At 42.1% G+C, this 25,635-nt stretch overlaps 1 protein-coding gene and 1 long non-coding RNA gene across 6 annotated transcripts in view; one reads left to right on the forward strand and one right to left on the reverse strand.

The window, feature by feature from the left end:
- The first annotated feature begins 797 nt into the window (after positions 1 to 797).
- On the forward strand, positions 798 to 15,546 carry LOC122895344. The gene is made up of 4 exons (XR_006382191.1): positions 798 to 1,573; positions 5,936 to 6,007; positions 12,451 to 12,606; positions 13,923 to 15,546. It is a non-coding gene; the product is annotated as an uncharacterized LOC122895344 (long non-coding RNA).
- The window catches only part of TPST1 (tyrosylprotein sulfotransferase 1), a 118,600-nt gene continuing 99,813 nt past the window's right edge, over positions 6,849 to 25,635 (reverse strand). For 2 of the 5 annotated variants that reach the window (XM_044232682.1, XM_044232683.1), the window contains exon 4: positions 6,849 to 7,332. In XM_044232682.1, coding sequence (XP_044088617.1) covers positions 7,237 to 7,332 — 96 coding nt within the window. In that variant the 3' untranslated portion in view covers positions 6,849 to 7,236. Of the gene's footprint in view, positions 7,333 to 11,693; positions 12,238 to 12,496; positions 12,598 to 14,088; positions 14,136 to 21,611; positions 21,663 to 25,635 lie in introns of those variants that run through there. The other 3 variants (XM_044232684.1, XM_044232687.1, XM_044232686.1) reach the window with 3 other exon arrangements.

The raw sequence follows: 25,635 nt of genomic DNA on the forward strand, positions 1-25,635 counted from the left end.
TCCTCGTTGGCTCCGAGGGTGGTGTCCGCGTCGGGGTCGGCGCCTCCCCGCTGGAGAGAGCAGGCAGTGCCCGCAGCCCAGTCGTTGGTCTGTGGGCGGTGCTGTCGGCCCTGGGCCCCCTGAGGCGCTGAAGGCCGGGGAAGTCCGGGGCGGGGAGAGCAGGCCGCCGCGGTGGAAGTGCGGGAGGAGCGCGGAGGGCGCGGAGGGTGAGGCGGGAGGGTGCGGAGTCGGCTGAGGTGCGGGAGAAGCGCGGAGGCCGGGGAGGTGAGGGGGAGGGGGCGGCGGCCGCTGAGGTGCCGGAGGAGCGCGGCTCGGGCGCGGGGTCCACGGGGGCGAGCCTGGGCTCCCCGCGCGTCCGGGGTGAGTCGGGCAGGAACCAGGGAAGGGAGAGCGCGGACGCGGAGAAACCGAGTTCCGCCCCGGGAATCCGCCCGGGAAGGCCGCGGGCCCGACGGCTGGCAGGGGGGCGGCTCCGGCTCCGGAAGCAGGGCTGCGCGAAGCGGTGAGAGGGCGGCCCCGGGGGCCCAGGACGCAGGGAGGCCCGCGGCCACCACCCCTGCCCGCTCGCACTGTGCTGCGGCTCTGGCTCCGCCGTGCTGCGGCGCATCCCGCGGGAACGGGGTTTCCCGGTCCTTCCCGCGTGCGCGGCGGGGCTCCGGGGGCCGCGGCCCGGCTGAGGCCCTGCGCAATGAGCGGGAAGGGCCGTCGGCGGGCAGCGGCGCCTCCACCGGACCGTGCGGCGGCGTCCAGGCCCGTCACGGGAGCGCCGCGGGGAGAGGCTCCGCGAGACGTCGGGAGGGACGGGGTGAGGAGCAGAGGCCCGTGCGGAGGCGGGGGCGCCTGCAGGCCCCCCGCGGTCCCGTCTCCGAGGGCAAGCCCGACTCGAGCGACCGCCGCTCTTTCCCGTGTCTCCCGGAGAGACGCCCCGAACGCGAGCCCGAGGACTGCTTCCCCACGGAACCTGCGCGCCCGGCCCGGCTCCTGGAGCGTCGAGCTCCGAGCGCGGTCGTGTCTGAACTCGCCCGGGATCCCCCTGCCCCTCTCCTAAATACGGGATCACTCCATGCGGCTTCTCTTTCTTGGGGATTCACGACCCCAAAACGCAAAACCATATGTGTATAGTGTGAAGAGTAACTGTAAAGCAGAAGCTCAGTCGAGAGCCGGAACACTGCCAGCCCCCACCTGCTCCAGGGTCCTCCCTCCGGAGGTCACCTCCATTCTCCCAGAGGTCACCATCATCCTCACTTTTCTGACAATCCTTTCCTTGTTTTCCAGGCTTAACCACGCTCTACATCTCTAAGCAATGCAGTTTAGTTTTAGCTGTTTTTAGACTTTATTTTTTTCAAGATCTATTTTAGAGAAAGAATGGGGGGGAGGGGCAGGGGGCGAAGGAGAGAGAATCTCAAGCAGGCTCCCCGCTGAGCTCGGAGCCTGACATTATATCTTCTCCCCTGTCCTACCCAGATCCTGTGTATCTAAGCATCTCCCTGAGGAATGCCTTTGTGTGTTCCCCTTCCAGCACCTGACAAAATCCACCAGATTAACCCATCAGCCTTCCATGCTCTGCTTCTGGGTGAGTGCCATCACCATGGGAACTGGTACCCTATAAATGCATGATTAACAGTGCCACTGGGCCATCTGTCCATGGTTTCTTCTAGTCAGCTCTCGCTTTTTTTAAAAATTGAGATGTAATTGACATATAACATTATACTGGTTTCTGGTGTACAAACAGTGATTGAATATTTGTATGAATGGCAAAAGGCTTACCACAATAAAACCAGTCAATATCTAAGTCAGCTTCCTCTTCTATTTCCAGTCTGATTATTCTCTCCAAGATTCCTCTGCACCCCAGGAAATCGCTCCTCCTTCCAGCAAATGGCAGTCTGGTTTTTACTGCATAGAGCAATGAGGCTATCAGGCCTAAAGAACTCCCTGCACTTTCTACCATCTCCCTTGCGCGTTAACCCTCTTCTCTGGGTTTGAGGCTTAGTCTCCAAAGCAGGCTCTGACTTTTCCAGGATTGCACTTGCTCCATCCGGTAGCCCTTTTTTCTCCTGAATTTTCAGTCTCTTCTTCTAGATCGTTTCTTTTGCTACAGGCTATTTTTATGTGCCAGCTTCTCCCAGCATAATAAATACAAATTCTTCTTCAGCACTGCATCCTTCTCTAGGCTGCACACCTTCTTTCTCCGTCTCTTCATAGCCAGTATCCTGACAAGAGTCCTCGCTGCTTCCTCCACTTCCTTATTCCCACCGCGAGGTCGACTTCTCACCCTCACTGAAACTGCTGTCCCCAAGATCAGAGTGGCCTCCTAATCGCCAAGCCCAACGATCTGTCCTTGAGCTCTCTGAAGCATGCCACTGTTGGCCAGTTTATCTCTTAAAACTCCTTCTTCTTCCTTTGAATTTCATGAGCCTCTTCCGCCTCTCCTCTCTCTTTCCCATCCGCTTTGTATGGTTCATTCACCCTTCACCTTTTCAGAGCTGTTGCATCCTGGAATTAGCACTTGGCTTTCTTCTTTCTTGTTTTACATACACTCTCAAGGTGATTCTGTCCACTCCCATGGTGAGAGAGGGTGCAAAAGAAATGTGCTTGGGCCAGAAAGAAAGAAAGCTTTGTGAAAGAAGGAATGTCAATACGGATGGAAATAGCATCTATATGTGCTTCAACCACCATCTATCTGTTAAAGTTCCTCAAATTTAAATTTCCAACCCAGTTGTTTCTCCTGAACTTCATATCCTTATCTTACATAAAACTGTTTCACATCTCTAACTGGATGTCCCTAAGGGCAATTCAGACTGAATCTGTTCAAAACCTTCCCACCAAATGTTTCCATCCTCTTATTTCCCCCAATTCTCGCTCAACTCCTTGTTTCTTATCCATTGGCTTTCCCTTGCTCTCCCAGTCTTGAGAAACAAGGCCAATAGTCTTGTTTGCCAACAGCTTCCCAAGGCACAAAACCTTGGCTAATGGCCCACTTGCTCTCAATCCAGCTCAGCGCTCCCCCAGCCTCTGGTGCACCCCGTTCATTACCCACCTCTATTCCTTTGCCTGGACTTCTCTTCCTATCATCTGCTTGGAAAATGTGACCAATGTTCACACTGGCTCTCTTACTGCTTTTCTGGTCTCTCTCAAGTGTGCCTCACTGAATGGTAGAAGCTTGAAATCTAAAAGCTACTTTTCCCAGAGTACCTTGTATCCTGGATTCCACACATGACCTAATTTTCACCAAGAAGATCAGTGCACTTGACATGTGGTGAGGGAAAGTGAACACTGATTTGGAGGCCATGATTCTTTCCCTTTTGGGAGGCAAGCTCAAATGTGGAAGAGTTGAAACTTTTCCTTTTTGCTGTGGCTGTAGCAGACTTCCTAGTATATACCTTCCTGGATGTCAAAAAGCAGAGTGGAGGCATCTGTTTTATTGTCTTACTATATCTCTCAAGGTCCGGTACAATGCACGTCACACAGGAACTCAATAGATGAATGCCAAAAGAAATTTGTGCGGTGATCACATTCAAATTATTATTGCCATATACTTTTTCCTCTTGTATTTTATTGTATTATTAGTACATAGGGTTTATATTATATTATATATATTTTATATATAATATTATATATATTATATTAGTATTAGTATTGCTGTTATTAATATCAAAGAGGTAGGGAATTCCAGAATGCCATCACTCTGGGCTGGTGGGAAGGAGCTCCTGTCAAGCTGTAAGAAGTCCTAGGAGTGAACACTAAGGGAATGCTCTTTGGTTTGGGGTTCACACTGGTGACCATGGACATCTTCACTGTGCAAGATGACACTGGCCCTGAAGGACTCTCATTCCAAGCTCTTTACGTGTAGGCTTTTGATGAATGTTGTGTATATTTTCACTTATTAGTTATAATTAAAACAAAAATAACATGCAACAAATGTAAAAATAACATTAGAATTCCATGAAAATGGTGTTTCATGAATGTGGTTTGAGGGTCAGTCATTGTCCTACCTATTACTGCATGTTACTTTCTCGTATCTTATGTCTCTAAGTGAGGCTGGTTCCAGTCACCTCTGGAAGCGTTTTGGTTAAATCCAGTGGGTGAATGTAATGGAGCCACGTCCCCAGTTCTCCCTCCCACCTCATGCCCACTTCGTGTGGCATTTTCACTGGTGTATCGTTTCAGGGTTAAGCACTTCCCAGCTTAAATATCTATGACCTCCATATGATTTTAGCAAGTAGAAAAAGAATTTAGGGGAAACACAACCCTGCACCTGAGAAAACGCACCCTGTCTCCTACTGTTGCCTTTTTTGGGGGCCTCTCCTCCATTCTACATTCTCTGTCTTCCGAGGCATCCCAACCCGCACAGAGACTTTGTTGGGTTTGGCTCTGATGTTTGTTCTGACATTTCTTGGAATTGCTGGCCGAGAGCCCCTTTGGTTGGCTAGAGACATTAAGGTGTAATGAAATATTTAAATATCCTGAGGCAGGATAGGATTAAAATAATCTCTAAGAGCAGGGGTTTGTGTATTTTTTCTATTAAGGGGCACAGAGGAATATTTTCATCTTGGCAGACTGTATAGTTTGTCTCTACTCAGCCTGCAGCTGTAGGGAGAAAGCATCCACAGATAAGACATACACAGCACATGTGGCCAGACTTGCCTCACTGGCTCTAACTTGCCAGCCCCATGTAAGTTAAATAAATGCATCCAAATGCATTGTGATCTTTTCAAATGAGCGCCGTCCAAACATCCAAATGGCTGATAGCCTGCTTCATTTATGATTCAAGTCTCAGTTATTTATTTGCGAAGAACAACAAATAGCCATGTCTTCAGTTTATTAATATTCCTAACTAATCATCTGAAGGCTGGAAAAATGAGACTTACTAGAAAACGAATGAACTGAAAGTCAATGTTAAGCCTAACTAGATGTGTAGTTTTGGCTAAGTTGCAATACTACTCAAGACCCCAATTTTCTGTTTCTTTTTTACCTGTAGGATTAGGCGGTTTGGTCTCTTATTTCTTTAAAAAAAGTATTGTTTTGGGGGGGTCTCCTTGTGGTGGCAGCATGAGAGCAGAGTAGGCACTGTGGCAGCCAGTCACTGCAGGACAGCCATTGAGAAAGTTTTCTTACCCTCTTTAAGTTTAGTTGCAAGGAGTGCAGCCAAAACTGTAACCAAAAAAAAGCATTTGCTTCCAGAAAAATCTCAAGGAAAGTATTGTAGGCAACAGTAGTAGCTGTTGATAGGGCTCTAAAGGAAACTGTGGAGAGATTCAACCAATTAGCCTGAAAGTTGAGAGATAAAGTTCTCCCAGAATATGGAGGCCCCAAAATAGTATTTAGAGATGGTGACATTCTCGGAAAATATGTAGACTGAAATAAATCACTATTGAAATGGCATCACATGAAGCTGTCCATTCCACTGATGTTCTGAAACCTTTCCTGTAAATAATTTCCATGTCTCTTTTTCATAAACTAATGATATCTAAGAATGTAATAATAATTCATTGTTTACTTTTTTACAAAAATAATTCATGTTGATCATAGCATGTTTGGAAAACAGAGTTAAGCAGAAAGACAAAAACAAGAATCTCCACAATTCCACCACAAGACATAATACTTAACATTTTGGAACACGTCCTTTGAGTTTACCAATTTAGCTATTCTATTTAGTTTCCTACCTATCCTTTAAGTAATAAAAATGGGATCATAATAAAGAGCTTTGTGATCTCAAGTTTTCACTTAATGTAACATGAGCATTTTTCCATGTTATTAAATCTTTTTCTATATTTATTAGCGGAGTTCTATTATGTGGATATACCACGATTCATTTAACCAGCACGCCCTTTTGCTAGATTTCTTAAGCTTTTTTATTTCCATAAACTACTGTAATGACAGTTTCATACAGAAAGCTTTGCACACATGCAAGAAGTATTTCCTTTTTTGTTTTCAGATTGAAAACTTTTTCCTACGTTCAGCAGTCATTCCATGTTTGACCAGTAGAGGGCATTTTAGGCTTTCTCAGGTAAGGCCCTAAAGCCATTTTTATAACACATAAGAACAAAAATAGTGGTTTTATTGTGAAAATGATTCCATTTTGGATCTTCGGTAATAATCAGCTCCAAAGGAAGAATCAAAGTCACTTATTTTTATCTGTAACAAAACTACTCTCTCTCTCTCTCTCACACACACACAGCCCAATACTCAAATAATGAACAGCTTTGTTAGGATTTCAACACAAAATGAATAAAACTTCCCTCTTTTGCCCAATTCAGAATAACTAAGAAGGGAGCGCTGTGCTTCACACAAAGACCTAGCTCTGCGGAAGACAGCAGTGCGTAGTGACGAGCAGGAAAGGGAACTCAATGCTGAAAATACGGACCTCTGGAGGAGAGACCAGACAGCTGCATGATCTACAGTTCCTCTAGAAATACAGATTTGGCTGTAACACTGAATGGAATCTTGCCCAGACCATTACTTATATATCACCGACTAGCCAGGTTTTGGTAGATGATAATACATAAATTTTTTTAGAACCTGAAATAATTGTTTTATGGGCATTTTCCTTGATTTTTACCAAGACCATAAATTCCTAAAGGCAGTCCTCTGCCTGTACTTTCTGGCACACCACCCAATTATACCCAGCAAATTACTAAGTACAAGGGAGGTACTTAAACAGTTGCAACTGTTTAATGGCAAGCTTCTATTCTAGTATAAAGATTATCGACATGCAGGGTAGTGGTTAGGGTGTTGGCTCCGCAGCCAGGGTGCCTATGTTTGAATCCTGACTGTCACTAGCTGTACTCCTTGCTTTACCCCCAAGCCAGTGTTTGTAAAATGGAGGTCATCATAGTACATACTTCAGATGGTAATTATGAGAATTAAATTATTTTAAACATATAAAATGGTTAGCCCAGGGCCTGAACCATGACAAGTTCTTGATTAAATATTACTAGATGGATTACTTGATTAAGGGATTACTGAGGGTTCTTTTTTTCCCTCTCATTTTTAAATTCAATGATTTTCATGGCTGATGCTCTCTCCAAGCTCTTCCTGTGGCTTCCAAGAACACCAGCCTCTCTCTGGCCTTGTGGGTTCACTTGCTGTGGCCAATGGCTAGGCTGGCTCCGGGAAGTTCTCGGATAGTCAGTCAGAGGGCATATGTCTACCTGGTCCCTTCTTGTTACCTCCTTTTAAATTTTACTCCAACCATCTTTCATCTGGTCAACAGGAGCGCCATTTGATTTCACCAAATCACAACATCTCATAGACAGTCATCTTCATACATGTGATTGAGGAGGTCAACAGGAAACAGAAACACTTTTCTTCACAGGGTGCAAAAGAAATGTGCTTGGGCCAGAAAGAAAGAAAGCTTTGTGAGAGAAGGAATGTCAATACGGATGGAAATAGCACAGCATCTGTTTCTTCAGGCCAGTTATGCTGTAGTTTCCTTTTTCCCCCCAGTCAGCCATTTTGTGCCATGGTTCTCTGCCCTTTTCCCATGCATCCCCACCGGTAAAGCTGGAATCTCTAGGGTGGGCGGGTGGGGGGAATACAATTCCAGTCTCCTTTGGGGCCAGTCCTGGAGGCAGGCTGCGTTATGGTTTAAAAAAAAAACACAAAACCCACTTTGGGGCGCCTAAGTGGCTCAATGGGTTAAGCCTCTGCCTTTGGCTTGGGTCATGATCTCGGGGTTCTGGGGTAGAGCCCTGTGGCTTAGAGCTCTCTGCTCAGCAGGGAGCCTGCTTTCCCCACCCCTCCTCTCTGCCTACCTGTGGTCCCTGTCTGTCAAATAAAATCTTAAAAAAAAAGTCCTCCTCTCCCATTCAGATAGATAGGCTCTAGAGGAGTATGTGACCTCCTCCCTACAAAGTTAATGATGTAAGAATAACACAGGTAGTAAACAAATCATGATTACATTAAGCTGAAGCTGACTTGTTACTATTGGGAGGTTGCAGCAGTTGTATAAGGAGAAACGGCACTGAATACAGCTGAGCCCTTCATGAGGCCGGGATTTCCCAGGTGGAGGGGAGCGGGTTTCTAGGCATCTGGAAGAAGCAAGGAGTAGGCAGGAGGCGTACCGGACACGAGGAAGTGGTGAGGTCACATTGTGGAGGCAGGACGATTTAGTGGCAATGTGTTAGGCAGCAGAGAATCAAAGAAGCCTTTGAACAAAGGATTGATACGGCAGCAGTATTCATTTCCAAATGAAGGGGAGAGGCCTGGGCAAGTGGACTGGAAAGAGGGATGTTGAAGTCAGGCTTGGACTGAAGCGCTGCTCACCATGATGGCACTGCCTGAGGGGCCTTGTCTAAGGGATCCGGCTGAGCCTGTTTTCTCATCTGTAAAATGACATGCCGGAGGTTTCTGGGAGAATTGATAATTTACCAAGTATTTTCCTGGGTTCCTGGAATGTGCCAGGCACTTTACTAGGTGTCAGATACAAAAAGGGACAAGAAAAGATACAGTCTCTATCTTCCAGGAACTTACCTCTCAGTACGGGAGACTGATAAATTTAAAAAAAAAAAAAGGTCAACAGATTAAAAACTGCAAAGTCTGATAAGGTGATACCATGAAGAAGAGAGGCAGGAAGGGCATCTACTTTTTAGTTCAAGGGGCCAGGAAAAGTCTCTCTGAGGAAATGGAATTTATGGAGACCAGACCTGCGAAGGAGGCCTGAGGCAAAGAGCAAAGGGAAGAACATTCCAGAGAGAGGAATAATATGTGCAAAGGCAGGAAAAGTTTGGTGTGTTTCCAGGGGATGCAAAGAACCCTAGAACACAAGGGGTGAGGTGGGGGAGGCAGAGAGAAGGGTGGTGGCTGGGTCATGGCAGTAACATGGATTCTATTCTGAGAGAGAGGGTAAGGGGGAAGGATAACTATATGCACATTGTAAAACTATTACTCTGCTGCGTGCTAAACAGAATTGGGGGGAGAGTAGGGAGGGGATATTATCTAGGAGGCTCTCTACGGCAACAGTCTGGTAACAGATGGTACTGTCTTACGTTACAGTGGGGGCAGTGGAGCTGAAGTGAAATAGATGGCTTCAAGAAATGTATATATATATATATATATATATATATATATATATACACACACACATATATATTTTTAAGATTTTATTCATTTTATTTTTATTTATTATTATTTATTTTATTCATTTATTCGACAGACAGAGATCACAAATAGGCAGAGAGGCAGGCAGAGAGCCGGGGGGGGGGGCAGGGAGCAGGCTCCCCGCTGAGCAGAGAGCCTGATGCAGGGCTCAATCCCAGGAGAGCTGAGATCACGACCCGAGCCGAACACAGAGGCTCAACCCACTGAGCCACCCAGGTGCCCCTCAAGAAATATTTTAGAGATAGAATCAAAGATCTTGTACATGGGGGAAAAAGGGGAAGAAAAGACTCTTGGGTTTCTGGCTTGAGTGACTAGGTAGAAAATATTATTTGCTGATGGATAAGACCAGAGGATGCAGAATTCTGAGGCCAGGTATAAGAAAACACATAAAACATCTTGTTTGGTGCCTCACACACATAAGAACACACTCAATAAATAGAAATTACTATTATTATCTGGTCATTCTGTATTGTAGAACAATGGCTTCCAGGAAACAGCTGGGAACAGAAACTTGTCCTTAAATGTAATATGTAGGCATGAAACAGAACAAGATTTGAGACAAATGGATGATAGCAAGTCTTTATGAAATAAATTACAGCCAAATCATAAGATGTTAAGATGCATGTCAATCTTCAACAAAGGAGGAAAGAATTGCATCAATGGGAAAAAGTCTCTTCAATAAGTGGTGCTGGGAAAACTTGCCACGTGCAAAAGAATGAAACTGAGTCACTTTCTTACACAATACACAAAAAGAAACTCAAAATGCATTAAGGACCTAAATGTGAAAAAAAAAAAAAAAACCTAAATGTGAGACTCGAAACCATAAAAACCCTAGAAGAGAACACAGGCAGTAATTTCTCACATTAGTTGTAACAACATTTTTCAAGATATGTCTCATGAAGCAAGGGAAATAAAAGCAAAAATAAACTATTGGGACTTCATCAAAATAAAAAACTTCTGCACAGCAAAGAAAACAACGAATCTAAAAGGCAACCTCAGGATGGGAACAGGTATTTGCAAATGACATATCTGACAAAGGGTCAGTATCCAAAATATATAAAGAACTGATACAGCTCAACACCCAAAAAACAAATAATTCCATTAAAAATGGGCAGGAGAAAAAAAAAATGGGCAGGAGACACGAACAGACATTTCTCCAAAGACATACAGATAGCGAACTGATAAGTGAAAAGATGCTTAACACCACACATCATCAGGGGAATGCAAAATAAAACCACAATGAGATCTCACCTCACACCTGTCAGAACAGCTAAAATAAAAAACACAAGAAATGACAAGTGTTGGGAAGGATGTGGAGGAAAAGGAACCATTGTACACTGTTGGTGGGAACGCAAACTGGTGCAGCTACTGCGGGAAACAGTATGGAGGTTCCTCAAAAAGTTAAAAATAGTATGAGCCCAATAAAGAAGATCTGATACACACACACACACACACACACACACACACACACACAGAGAGGAATACTATGCAGCCATCAAAAAAATGAAATCTTGCCATTTACAACAGCATTGCTGGAACTGGAGGTATTATGCTGAGTGAAATAAGTCAATCAGATAAAGACAACTATCATATTATTTCTATGATATGAGGAATTTGAGAGGCAGGGCCAGGGGTTGTGGGGGGTAGGGAAAGGAAAAAAATGAAACAAGATGGGATCAGGAGGGAGACAAATCATAAGACTCTTAATCTCACAAAACAAACTGAGGGTTGCCAGTGGGTGGGGGGTTATGGAGAGGGTGGCTGGGTTATGGCATTGGGGACGGTATGTGCTATGATGAGTGCTGTAGAATGTGTAAGCCCGGTGATTCACAGACCTGTACCCCTGGGGCAAATAATACATTAAAAGTTAATAAAAATAGTTAAAAAAAATAGTATGAACCCAATAATTACACTACTGGGTATGTACCCAAAGAATACAAAAACACTAATTCAAAAGGATACATGCACCCAAATGTTTACAGCAGCATTCTTTACAATAGTCAAATTATGGAAATAGTCCAAGTATCCATCAATTGATGAATGGATAAGGAAGATGTGGCACACACACACTAACAATGGAAGATTACTTGGCTATAAAAAATTATCTCCTGCCATTTGCAACAACATGGATGGAGCTAGAGAGCATAATGCTAAGCAAAGTCAGAGAAAGACAAATACCACGTAATTCCACTCCTGTGTGGAATTTAAGAAACAAATGAATGAAGAAAAAAAAAGAGCAACAAACCAAAAAACAGACTCTTAACTCTAGAGAACAAACTGATGGTTACCGGAGGGGAGAGAGGCGGAGGTGGGGGATGGATGAACTGTGACAGAGATTAAGGAAAGCCCTTGCGATGAGCACTGGGCATTGTAGGGAAGTACCGAATCGCCATACTGTACACCTGAAGCGAATATAACACTGTGTGTTAACTACACCGGGATTAAAATTAAAAAACTTAATTAAAGCAATGATGCAGAGAAGGAATTATCTACAATAGAGCCAACTAAAGAAACTCCAGTTTATCAGTCACCATCTGATAAGGTCTTACTGCTTCTCTGAAGTCACAATAATGAAAACATGTAAACCACCAGAATGTTTCGCACATTTAAAGCTTTTATTTTGAAAAATAAAATACAAAAGTCATTAAGTTGTAAATGTATACGGTAATTCCTCAACTTCTCAAAAACAATACAATGAATTATTTAAATAATTAAGATATTTAATATTATCCACATCAATACATTTAAACAGGAAGTGTTCTACAAAACATTAGAACATGTACAGATAACCTATCCCAAGAAGAAACTGCCCAGTTTTGCTTAGAGAATTCCATTTAAAACCCTCCCCTTAAAACAAGTTTGGAATCTGGTCAGAAAAGATGAGGACCAGAGCAGTTTTAGCAGAAAGCACATGCTCCCTCTGGGCTTCCTAGGCAGTGGCTGTGCACGCCATGGGGATCAAGAGCACCGCACCGGGAAGCAGATCACTCGGGAAGGCCCAGATGTGCACGGGCAGCGCACGCTCTCAGTGGAAGGAGGCGGGCAAGTGAGCGGGAGATGCAGGCCGCGCTCTGCTCATCTCAACCGGGGACAACCAGTTCTAGAAATCTCCCTCCTGTTGTAAGGCGGCAGTCTTCCCTGGGGCAGACAAACAGAACTCGGTTACAAGTGTGGAGTCACACTTTGTTCTCCCCGCACCACGCTGCCTCCTTCCCAGCTGTGGTCCTGGCATCAGCCAGGCAGACAGGGAGGAGGACAGACGGTTCCGAGAGCAGCTGCCTCAGAAGCACTGCCCTCCCGGAGATGCTCTGTTGCCTTCCTTGCTTCTTCCGAGTCCTTCTCTCACCGCAGGTGGCCCCTACAGGCCGCAACAAGCGTATGGAGGTGCAGTGATGCTGTCGAGGCAACTCAAACGCGGAGTCCATGGACACTACATTCTGTCTCGTAAAGTATTCGATACGCGGGTCCCTGTGTGTGCATTTCATGGACGGAAATTACCTGTAAGAGGTGTGATTACTGCTGCTACACACGTCTACAGAGTGTGTGTCTAGCACCTAGCATTTCCTCCTTAGCAAAAAGGTAGTCATAAATCTTGAAACCTATTATTATTAGCTCAGAGTCTTCCATGATCTTGACATGGCCTAGCAGTGTTCATGTGCTTTTTCATTCTATTATCCGCTAACCCAGCAAGTCATAAAAATCTTACTCAAATCATTCAGTCTTCATTTTCTCATCAGTACAACAGGGATAATACCACCTACTTGCCAGAGTGGTTTGAACCTTGAAAGAATTCACTCATATATGTACATATATGAATATAATAGTATATATTACATAGTTTGTCATATAATATGTCATTCAAAAAAAAGATTTTATTTATTTATTTGACCTAGAGACACAGCAAGAGAGGGAACATAAGCAGGGGGAGCAGGAGAGGGAGATGCAGACCTCCCGCAGAGCAGGGAGCCCGATGTGGGGTTCAATCCCGGGACCCCGAAATTATGACCTGAGCCAAAGGCAGACACTTAATGACTGAGCCACCCAGGCACCCATGTATATGGCATTTATATATTACATATATAAAATGCTTGATATTCTATGCCTTGAACAGAGTATGCAGTCAATACAGTGTTATTATATAAAATAAAATAAAACAGCAAGCAAAACTATAAGAAAAAAAAACAGTTTTTTAAAAAAGTTTTTCAAGTTCCAAATGATCTAAGGCATTACCACATCATTCAGAACAAAATAGAATCTTAAGGACGTGTGGAAAAGGGGCATGAGCTCTGAGAAGCAATGTTAGGAGGTCTGGGTTCAGAAACAAGCTTTTCCACTAATTGGCTGGTGTCCCTGGACATGTACCTGATGATACTCAGATATAAAGGGGGCTGATAGGTATGGCTGGCCTAGCCCAACTGTAGCCCCCACCTACAAGAGACAATATAGGTTACCAACATAAGATCTCATCGTACATTAAAACCGGCAAGCACAGACTTGACCAATCTCCAAAAATACTACTGCAAAAACATTTGCACATCCAGCATGCACAGATGCAGCACAGGGTGGTGGAAGAAGCTTTCACCTTCCCGTGATGTCACTTTGACAAATAACCTGCTCAGTTTCCTTATCTGCAAACAGGTTATTGGGATTAATGGTCTCCAGATTTCTTTCAGCTAAAATATCTTAGTATCTTATACTCCTCCTCATATTAAAAATAAATACTAACACTGTTTGAGTGCTTACTAGGTTCCAAGCTTTTTGTAGACATTATTATGCTCAATTCTTACTACTCCTCTCTTACTAATATTGTCCTCGTTTTGCAGATGAGGAAGCTAAGACACAGAGAAGCCATTTGCTCGATGCCACAGAGCCCAGATTCTAACTCGGCCAACGGACTCCAGAGCTGTGTTCTCCACTCCAGCCATACTGCCTCCTAAGAGAGCTTAAGCGGGGAAACCCAAAGACCAAAGAATGTCCCCCAACTCTCACCTCATGTATGGAAGAGGTTCCTGGCTCTGCTACTCCACTTCCTCAGTCTGTCAAAGGAAGCAAACGGTATTTTAAAAGACCTTGGAAATATCAGGGATAGCTTGTCAGCTCTGATCACAGATTTTCCAATGAACTCAGTCTGCTACAACTCTATAATAAAGAACCTGACTGGCCTGTCTCTAGTTCCTGGTAGGGAGACTCTAAAGTCTTGGATTTTCCAGGGTAAAGGGAATGTCTTCATTATTCAGGAGCTGCTTGGATCATACTTGAGTTTAAGCTACAAAATGAGAGAACTCAGGATGGAGTCTGGTCACACAAAGATCACACCTGTGGTTAGAGACTTGGGACTCTGAGCCAGCCCAGCCTCGGGGTAGCGGATGACCGGGAATCACTTCAACTACATTGTCAATGATTCAATCAATCATGTCTATGTGATTAGATCCCAATAAAAAACTACGGATGCTGCAGTTCAGTGAATGCACAGATGTGCTGCTGAGGGGGAGAAGTACCCCGATTCGTGGGGAATGGGCACAGCTCTGTGTCTGAGAATCTCATAGCCCTTGTCTCTTCATTTGGCTGATCCTGATTTGTGTCCTTTATAATAAAACTGTAAATACGGCACTTCGCTGAGTTCTGTGAGCCACTTTAGCTATACCAAACCTGAGGGTTCTGTGAGTTTCAATTTTCTCATTTATTATAAGTTAAATAAAAGTCTTTTACAGCCGTTTTCTAAGTATTTGCGTGTGAGATGCATTAAACTAACCATAGTAAGGGGCTTAAAGTCTTAGTAAGGCTTTTGCACAATTTTTTTTCTGATAGATTTGTAGGAATCCTCTATAGTCTACACATGAATCCTTTGTTTCAAATTATTTTATCCCACTTAAGGTATACTTTTATACTCTTTATGATGCTTTCTAATAAGTAAATATTACTAATTTTAATTGAGCCAAATTATCCATTTTAAAATTAACAATTAGTGTTTTCTATGATCTAAGAAATCCTTCCCTCTTAAGGTCACGAAGATAATCTCCTTTGTGGTCTCCTAAAAACTTTATTATTTTGCCTTTAACGTTTAGGTTTATAATTGGCCTGGATATGGTTTTTGTGTATGCTGTGAAGCAGAGGTATCCCTTTAATTTTAGACTCAAATTTCCTTTCTTGATTCCTTCAAACTTATTATGCAAAAAAACAGTCTTTGGATCTGACATTCCTTCAAGACTTGCCTCTTGGGTTATTCTCTGGCTCCAACTGCCACACCCTACAAGTGACTGATGGCTTATTCATGACTCCATCCAGGTTTTGGGGGCATCACGCCTAGCCCAGGCTCCGGGCCCAGGGCCCCCTTGTCTGTAAAAATTGATCAGTCTTCAAGGGAGATCGGAAGTTCCTTAAAAAGACCTTTTTTCTCTCTGACTCTTGAGGACTCATTCCAACTTCTCACCCATGACCGAAATTGAGTAAACATTTGTTGAATAAATAAAATGAACGAATGGGAGGATTAAAATTGAACATATGCTAATAAGAATATGCCTTGGAAGTAGTATGAAATTCTCAAGTAATACTAATATCAACTACTAATGGCTGACTGTTATTGGACAAGGATCTGAGAAGACAGAGCCTTCAACCCCGGTGTGAGATGGAGCTTCTCCTACAGGGCCCAGCCCACTCAGTCCAGGCTCGCTTCAGGCAACACGACCTCACAGAGTCTGTGAGGAGGTATGCCTCCCTCACCAATCCTTATCTGGAATGATTTTAGAAACCAAGTTCAGTGCTGAGTCTTCCTTTCCTATTTACAAGCCAATTACTGATAGCAAATTCCCAGTAATATGATTGCTGGGTCATAGGGTTGCTCTATTTTCAACATTTTGAGGAACCTCCATACTATTTTCCAGAGTGGCTGCACAAGCTTGCATTCTCACCAACAGTGTAGGCGGGTTCCCCTTTCTCCGCATCTTCACCAAGATCTGTAATTTTCTGACTTGTTAATTTCAGCCATTCTGACTGGTGTGAGGCGCTCTCTCACTGAGGTTTTGATTCGTATTTCCCTGATGCCAAATGATGTGGAGCACTTTTTCATGTGTCTGTTGGCCATCCGGATGTCTTCTTTGCAGAAATGTCTGTTAGTAACTTCTGCCCATTTCTTAGATTATTTGATTATTTGAATTTGGTAAGCTCTTTATAGATTTTGGATACTAGCCCTTTATCTGATATGTCATTTGCAAATATCTTCTCCCATTCTGTTGGTTGTCTTTTGGTTCTGTCAACTGTTCTCTTTGCTGTGCAAAAGCTTTTTATCTTGATGAAGTACCCATATTTAATTTTGCCCTTGGTTCCCTTGCTTTTGGCAATGTTTCTAGGAAGAAGTTGCTGTGATAGGTTGAAGAGGTTGCTGCTTGTGTTCTCCTCAAGGATTCTGATGGCCACCGGTCTCACATTGAGATCTTTCATCCATTTTGAGTCCACTTTTGTGTGTGGTATAAGAAATGGTCCAGTTTCAGTCTTCTGCATGTGGCTGTCCAATATTCCCAACACCATTTGGTAAAGAAACCTTTTTTCCATTGAACATTCTTCCCTGCTTTGTTGAAGACTAGTTGACCATAGAGTTGAGGGTCCATTTCTGGGCTCTTTATTCTGTTCCATTGATCTATGCATCTATTTTTGTGCCTATACCATATTATCTTGATGATTACAGCTTTGTAATACAGCTTAAAGTCCGGAATTGTGATGTTGCCAGCTTTCCTTTTCTTTTTCAATCTTCTTCTGGCTGTTTGGGGTCTTTACTGGTTCCATACAAATTTTAGGATTATTTGTTTCATTTATGTGAAAAAAATCAAAAGTATTTTGATAGGGATTGCATTAATATGTAGGTTGCTCTCAGCAGTATAGACATTTTAACAATATTTGTTCTTCCAAACCATGAGCATGGAACGTTTTTCCATTTCTTTTTGCCTTCCTCAATTTCTTTCATGAGTATTCTATAGTTTTCTGAGTACAGATCATTTGTCTCTTTAGATTTATTCTAGGGGCGCCTGAGTGGCTCAGAGGGTTAAGCCTTTGCCTTTGATTCAGGTCATGATCTCAGGGGCCTGGGATCGGGCCCCGCATCGGGCTCTCTGCTTCCCCCCTCTCTCTGCCGGCCTCTCTGCCTACTTGTGATGTGTCTCTCTCTCTGTCAAATAAATAAATAAAATCTTTTAAAAAAAAGATTTATTCTTAAGTATCTTATGGTTTTGGGTGCAACTATAAATGGGATTGACTCCTTAATTTCTTATTCTTTTGTCTTATTCTTGGTGTAGAGAAATGCAACTGATTTCTGTGCATTGATTTTATATCCTGACACTTTACTGAATTCCTGTATGAGTTCTAGCAGTTTTGGGATGGAGTCTTTTGGGTTTTCCACTTAAAGTAGCATATCATTTGCAAAGAGTGAGAATCTGGCTGCTTCTTTGCTGATTCAGAGGCCTTTAATTTCTTTTTGTTGTCTGATTGCCGAGGCTAGGTCTTCTAGCACAATATAGATTAGCAGTGGTGATAGTGGACATTCCTTTGATTTCCTGACCTTAGGGGAAAGCTCTCAGTTTTTTCCCACTGCGAATGACATTCGCTGTGGCTTCTTCATAGATGGCTTTGATGAAGAAAGGATGGTGTACTCTGTCAAATGCTTTTTCAGCATCTATTGAAAGTATCGTATGGTTCTTGTTCTTTCTTTTATTAATGTAGTGTATGACACTGATTGATTTGCAGATGCTGAACCAACCTTGCAGCTCAGGAATAAATCCCACTAGGTTGTAGTGAATAATCCTATTAATGTGCTGTTGGATCCTATTAGCTAGTATTTTGGTGACAATTTTTGCATCCATGTTATCAGGGATATTGGTCTGTAATTCTCCTTTTTGATGGAGTCTTTGTCCGGTTTTGGGATCAAGATAATGCTGGCCTCAAAATGAGTTTGGAAGTTTTCCTTCTCAGGAATAGGTATTAATTCTTCTTTAAATGTTTGGCAGTATTCCCTGCGAAGCCGTCTGGCCCTGGGCTCTTGTTTCTTGGGAGATTTTTGATGACTGTTTCAATCTCCTTATTGGTTATGGGTGTGTTCTTCCTGGTTCAGTTTTGGTCGTTTATATGTCTCCAGGAATGCATACAATTCTTCCAGATTGTCAAATTTGCTGGTGTACACTTGCTCATAATATGTTCTCATAATTGTTTGGATTTCTTAGTGTTGGTTGTGATCTCTCCTCTTTCATTCATGATTTTAATAATTTGGGTCATTTCTCATTTCTTTTTGATAAGTCTGGCCAGGGGTTTATCAATTTTATTAATCCTTTCAAAGAACCAGCTCCTAGTTTCATTAATCTGTTCTACTGTTCTTTTGGTTCCTATTTCATTGATTTCTACTCTGATCTTTATTATTTCTCTTCCCCTGCTGGGTTTCAGCTTTCTTTGCTATGCTTTCTCCAGCTCCTTTAGGTGTAGGGTTAGGTTGTGTACTTGAGACCTTTCTTGTTTCTTGAGAAAGGCTTGTATTGCTATATTCCTTCCTCTCAGGACCGCCTTTGCTGCATCCCAAAGACTTTGAACAGTTGTGTTTTCATTTTCATTTGTTTCCATGAATTTTAAAAATTCTTTTTCCTGGTTGAGCCATTCATTTTTTAGTAGGATGCTCTTTAACCTCCACCTATTTGAGTTCTTTCCAACTTTCCTTTTGTGATTGAATTCTAGTTTTGAAGCACTGTGATCTGAAAATATGCAGGGAATGATCCCCATCTTTTGGTATCAGTTGAGACCTGATTTGTGACCCAGGATGTGATCTGTTCTGGAGAATGTTCCATGTGCAATAGAGAGGAATGTCTTTTCTGTTGCTTTGGGATGGAATATTCTTAATGTATCTGTTAAGTTCATCTGGTCCAGCGTGTCATTCAAAGCCCTTATTTCCTTGTTAATCTTTTGCTTAGATGATCTGTCCATTTCAGTGAGGGGGGCTGTTAAAGTCCCTACTATTATTATATTATTATTGATGTGTTTGTTATTAATTGGCTTATGTAATTGGCTGCTCCCATGTTAGGTGCATAAATATTTACAACTGTTAGATCTTCCTGTTGGATAGAACCTTTAAGTATGATATAGTGTCCTTCCTTGTCTCTTATTACAGTGTTTGGTTTAAAATCTAATTTGATTGCCACCCCAGCTTTCTTTTTATGGCCATTACTATGATAAATGGTATTCAACCCCCTCATTTTAAATCTGGAGGTGTCTTTGGGTCTAAAATGAGCCTCTTACAGACAGTGTAATGATGGGTCTTGCTCTTTTATCCAATCTGATATCCTGTGTCTTGGGGCATTTAGCCCATTTACATTCAGAGTAATTATTGAAAGATATGGATTTAGTACCCTGTATTGCCTGTAAGGTGACTGTTACGGTATATTGTCTCTGTTTCTTCCTGGTCTATGTTACTTTTGGGCTTTCTCTTTGCATAGAGGACCACTTTCAGTATTTCTTATAGGGCTGGTTTGGTGATCACAAACTCTTTTAGTTTCTGTTTGTCCTGGAAGCTTTTTTTTTTTTTTTTTTAAAGATTTTATTTGTTTATTTGACAGACAGAGATCACAAGTAGACAGAGAGGCAGGCAGAGAGAGAGAGAGGGAAGCAGGCTCCCTGCTGAGTAGAGAGCCCGATGCGGGACTCGATCCCAGGACCCTGAGATCATGACCTGAGCTGATGGCAGCGGCTTAACCCACTGAGCCACCCAGGCGCCCTGTCCTGGAAGCTTTTTATCTCTCCTTCTATTTTCAATGACAGTCTGGCTGGATATAGTAGTTTTAGCTACATGTTCCTCTCATTTACTACCTTGAATATATCATGCCAGTCCTTTCTGGCCTGCCAGGTCTTTGTGGATAGGTCTGCTGCCAATCTAATGCTTCTCCTCTTGTAGATTTCAAACCCCTTGTCCCAAACTACTTTCAGGATTTTCTCTGTCTCTGAGATTTGTAAGTTGCACTAATATATGTTGGGGTATTGACATTTTTTATTCATTTTGAAGGGATTCTCTGTGCCTCTTGGATTTTGATGGCTGTTTCCTTCCCCAAATTAGGGAGGTTCTTTGCTATAATTTGCTCTAATATATCTTCTGTCCCCTCTCTTCTTCCCGATTCTAATATTGTTTCACTTTATGGTATCACTTATCTAATTCTCTCCTTGTGATCCAATAGTTGTTTATCTCTCTTTTTCTCAGCTTCTTTATTCTCCATCATTTGGTCTTCTATATCACTAATTCTCTTTTCTGCCTCATTTATCCTAGCAGTTGGAGTGTATGGCTTTGTTCATATTTTTTATTGTACCTCATTAATAGCCTTTTTTATTTCAACTTGGTTAGTTTTATTTATCAAGGAAGGGATTCTCTAGTATCTTCTATGCTTTTTTCAAGCCCAACTAGTATCTTTATAATCATTACTCTGAACTCTAGTTCCAACATTTTATTAATGTCCATGTTGATTAGATCCTCGGCAGTCAATACTGGTTTTCTTTCCCCTGAGGTGAGTTTTTCCTTTTTGTTATTTTCTCCAGAGAAGAATAGATGAACAAGAGAACAAAATGCTACAAGGGTAACAGTGACCCTAGAAAAATATACACTAAACAAATCAGAAGAGATCTGGAACCAGGGGGTTAAAAAAAAAAAAAAAAAAAGTCTGGCTGGTCCATAGGACAGAGCCACCCATTAGCTTTTGAATTATTTTGGTCTGTTAGAAGAAACTGCCTCCCAAAATTTTAAATAAAGGAAAACTGACATATATAGAAAAATAAGGGTAATACAATGAAGGGATGGAATAGGACTGTAAAAATGAAAATTAGAAAAAATTTTAAAAAAGGAATTGATAAGACGTTGATTAAAAAAAAAAGAAAGATTTAAAAAAAGGGGAGAATATGATCAGTCAGGTTAATAGAACAAAGCCATACACTAGATTTAGGGTATATTTTGGTCTGTTAAAAGAATCTGCATCCCAGAATTTTAAAGAAAAAAAAACATATATATATATATATATATATATATATACATACATACATACATACATACACACACACACACACACATACATAAAAGTTAAATACAATGAAGGGATAGACTGTGACTTCCAGAAAGTGGTCATTTTTCTGTTCATAGAGTTGCTGCTATTCTTTTCTTAAATCTCCTGTTGTGTTCGTAGGTGTTCATAATGGCTTGATAACTCTCTAGCTGAATTCTTGGGACCAAATGACATTTAGGTCTCCTATTCCTCCTCCATCTTGGAGTTTGCCTGCCAGGCTTCTTATATGTGGAAGACTGTATGGTTTATACACCTCCAGCAATCAGATTTTAGTTATCGATAAAGTAGTTCCCTAATTCTGGAAGACACTGACACTGAGCTCTCTCAAATTAAAACCAACAGTTACCAGAGGCCAATTTTTACCACCAGCACAGTACTCTTTAAAAAGATCCCTCTGACACAAGAGCCCATCTGTCACATTAAGAACAGAAGCAGATACAGTACCTGAGGTTTTTCTTTAAGAAATTCAGGGAGCTGAAATTCTCCTTTATAGACCTGGGGGAAAAAAGCCAACTGTGAATTTAAGGAAACAGTGTCCTCATCACTTCACAATACTTGCAGTGCCTGATGGTGGATGGATTTACTGCTTCATTCTCAGTGAGTTTTAGAATGGGAGGGAAACCTGTTAGTTTAAAAACAGTTAACATTGAAGGACTGAGTGAAATTCCCATTCACTCTGGTCTCAACTCTTGTACATACTCTGAGAGGCCTCAGAGTATCTGAAGTAGAAAAAAAGCATCCTAACATTCCAAGCCCCAATCATTTTAGCTGAGAGAGAAAGCAAGCCCTGGGCCATCTCTCTCAAGCAACCAACAGAGAATTCACACAATTCAGGAACAGACTCCTCCTGATATCCTTTTGAAATCTTCACCAATACAAATCTTAGATTTATTCCAAATTTTCTTTTCTTTCTGGTTTTTTTCTTTCTTTTTTTTTTGTTAAAAATTTTACTTATCTGAAAGAGAGAGAAAGAAATAGTCATAGTGATAGCAAGAGAAAGCATGAGCAGAGAGAAGTGGGAGAAGCAGTTTCCCAGCTGAGCTGCTCAGGGAACCTGATGCAGGGGTTGATCCCAGGACCTGAGCCAAAGTCTTATCTAACTGACCCACCTAGGTGTCCCCTGCCAATTCACTTCTCTTAATGTCCCCTATATTCTCATAATAATTTGAATATTAGATATGAAATGATATATAAAGTTATATACTTTAAACCTCATAAAATGTTATAATTAAAAAACTTACTTTTTTTTTTAAAGATTTTATTTATTTGATAGAGAGAGATCACAAGTAGATGGAGAGGCAGGCAGAGAGAGAGAGAGATGGAAGCAGGCTCCCTGCTGAGCAGAGAGCCCGATGCGGGACTCGATCCCAGGACCCTGAGATCATGACCTGAGCCGAAGGCAGCGGCTTAACTCACTGAGCCAAAAAACTTACACTTTTTTAAAAGATTTTATTTATTTGAGGGGCACCTGGGTGGCTCAGTCATTAAGTGTCTGCATTCGATTCAGGTCATGATCCCAGGGTCCTGGGATCGAGTCCCACATCAGAGGTCCCTGCTCAGAGGGAAACCTGCTTCTCCCTCTCCCACTCCCCCTTGCTTCTGTTCCCTATCTCCCTTTGTGTCTCTCTGTCAAATAAATAAATAAATAAATCTTTTTTAAAAAAAGATTTTATTTATTTGAGAGAGAGAGCATGAAAGAGGAAAAGGTCAGAGGGAGAAGCAGACTCCCTGTGGAGCTGGAAGCCTGATGTGGAACTTGATACAGGGACTCTGGGATCATGACCTGAGCTGAAGGCAGTTGCTTAACCAACTGAGCCACCCAGGCGCCCTACCCTTTTCAGTATATAAAATTAGGTTGCTTTATTTTAAGTATTTTATTTGTTTTTAACTCAGAGAGAGCGTGTGCAAAAGCAGGGGGAGTGGCAGGCAGAAGGAGAAGCAGGTTCCCTGCTGAGCAGGGAGCCAGATGTGGGACTTGGTCCCAGGACCCTAGGATCATGACCTGAGCCAAAGGCAGCCAGGCATCCTTAAAATTATGTTTTAATACAAGCAATAATAAGGAAATAACTTTAAAAAATAACACCATTTATAACATCGAAAAACCCCCACCAGATACCTAAGAATAATTCTAACACAAGATGTATAAGATCTTTACACAGAAAACTATAAAACGTTATTGAGAGAAATTAAAGACCAAATAAACAGAGAGACCACTTACAGGGGTTAGAAGATTCAATGTAGTAAGGATGTTCATTCTCCTCAACAAAGGAATTCCAATCAAAATTCTAGCATGCATTTTTTTTAAAAAAGATTTTATTTATTTACTTATTTGACAGAGATCACAAGTAGGTAGAGAGACAGGCAGATAGAGAGGGGGAAGCAGGGTCCCTGCAGAGCAGAGAGCCCAAAGTGGGGCTCGATCTCAGGACCCTGGGATCATGACCTGAGCCAAAGGCAGAGATTTTAACCCACTCAGCCACCCAGTTGCCCCAATTCTAGCACACATTTTTGGGCAGGGGCGCAGGGGTGATTTTAAGCTGATTCCAAGTTATATGGAAATGCACAGGGCCAAGAATAATCAAAATAATCTTAGAAAGAACAAAGTGGGGGACTTACTCTATTAGATATTAAGGTGTATTGTTATACAGCTATAATAAGTCAATTATATAGCTCATACATATACACACATACAGTTATAATTCTTATAATATATCTTAATATATATTATTATATATATAAAGATAATAAGTCACACTGAAGACAGAAAAGCTTTGGTACAAGTATGGACAAACATATCAATGAAACAGAATGAAGAACCTAGAAACAGACCCTTGTATACAGATACTTGGTTAACAATAAAGATGGCATTGCAAGCAATGCAATTAGAATGAATAAATAAATAAGTGTGGTATATAATGATACTGAATAGCAATTAAGAAAAATGAACTACTGCTATGATAATAGCATAGATGAATCCCAGCACATATGAGGAGGGGGATAAAAGCCAGGCCCCTAAAAATGACATACATGTCTCCATTTAAAATACTTCAAAGTTGGGACGCCTGGGTGGCTCAGTTGGTTGAGCAGCTGCCTTCAGCTCAGGGCATGATCCCAGCGTCCTGAGATCCTTGCCTCGCAAGGAAACTGCCTCTCCCTCTGACTCTGCCTGCCACTCTGCCTGTGCTCGCTCTCTCTCTCTCTCTCTCTGACAAATAAATAAAATCTTTAAAAAAAATAAAATAAAATAAAATAAAATACTTCAAAGTTTGTAAAATGGCAAAACAACTTCATGATGTTAGAAATCAGGATACTGTTTACTCTGGGGAGGAGGGAGGTGGTTGTGATTGGGAAGGATATGAAAGAGGCTTCCAGGGTACTGGAAATTTTCAGTCTTTATATGGGTACCAATTGTGAAGGTGTACTCTTTTTTCTTATAAAGGATATTTATTTATTTGTCGGGGGGGGAAGCACATATATGGGTACCAATTGTGAAGGTGTACTCTTTTTTTTTTTTAAAGGATATTTATTTATTTATTTACTTGTCGGGGGGGGGGGCAAGCACAAGCAGGGGGAGCAGCAGGCAGAGGGAGAAGCAGGCTCCACGCTGAACAAGGAAACTGGCAAGGGACTCAATCCCAGGACACTGGGATCATGACCTGAGCTTAAGGCAGATACCAAACCAACTGAGCCACCCAGACGTCCCAGGTTGTACCATTTATAGCGCTATGATTTGTGTAATTTTTCTGTAAGTTATACTTCAAGAACAAAATTGAACAAATTAAGCCAGTAACTTAATGCTAAAAATTTACTGCCAACACACACAAATACACACTCTTTAAATACCAGGATGTTTGTTTCAACACTGCAAAAGCAAAAAAGCTGGGAACTATTTGTGCCAATCAAAAGTAAAGAAGGTCTCCATGAGCCAAAGTTTGATAATTGATGAACTTGAGAAAGTATGGTGAGAAACTACAGATGGTTACTGGGAAGACAGTCACTGAGTAGTCTCTCCGAGCAAAAATAAAGCTTCTGAATGGTGAATCCTAAAGCCCACAGACCTAAGGGATTCTTCCTTGGTTATAAGATGACTGTTCGACTTCGAAAAGCAGCATTCCCTAAGAAACTCAGAGAATGAATGTACTCTCTGCCTGTCTCTTTCTCTGCAGTTTCTGAAACCTGCTCCGTTCTTTACCGTCCCATAGACGACTACATTGAAACAGAGATGTCGGATTTTTGGATACAGGCACGTCTTCAGAGACGCATCACAGTGGAAGTTAAGGGGGTGCAGGATAACAACACCGCATCTGCCAGGGCTGTTTCAAAAGCTACTAGCATCTCTTTCAGACCCTCGAATAATCCCAGGTCATGGGGGCGGCGGTGGAGTGGGGGGGTCTGGTCTAGCTGCTCCCTGAAGAACTCCTCTTACTCTGCATGTAAGAGTCTTTTCTGTTCTACCCTATCACCACAG

This window comes from Neovison vison, chromosome 14, assembly GCF_020171115.1.
Source record: "Neovison vison isolate M4711 chromosome 14, ASM_NN_V1, whole genome shotgun sequence".
Lineage (NCBI taxonomy): Eukaryota > Metazoa > Chordata > Mammalia > Carnivora > Mustelidae > Neogale > Neogale vison.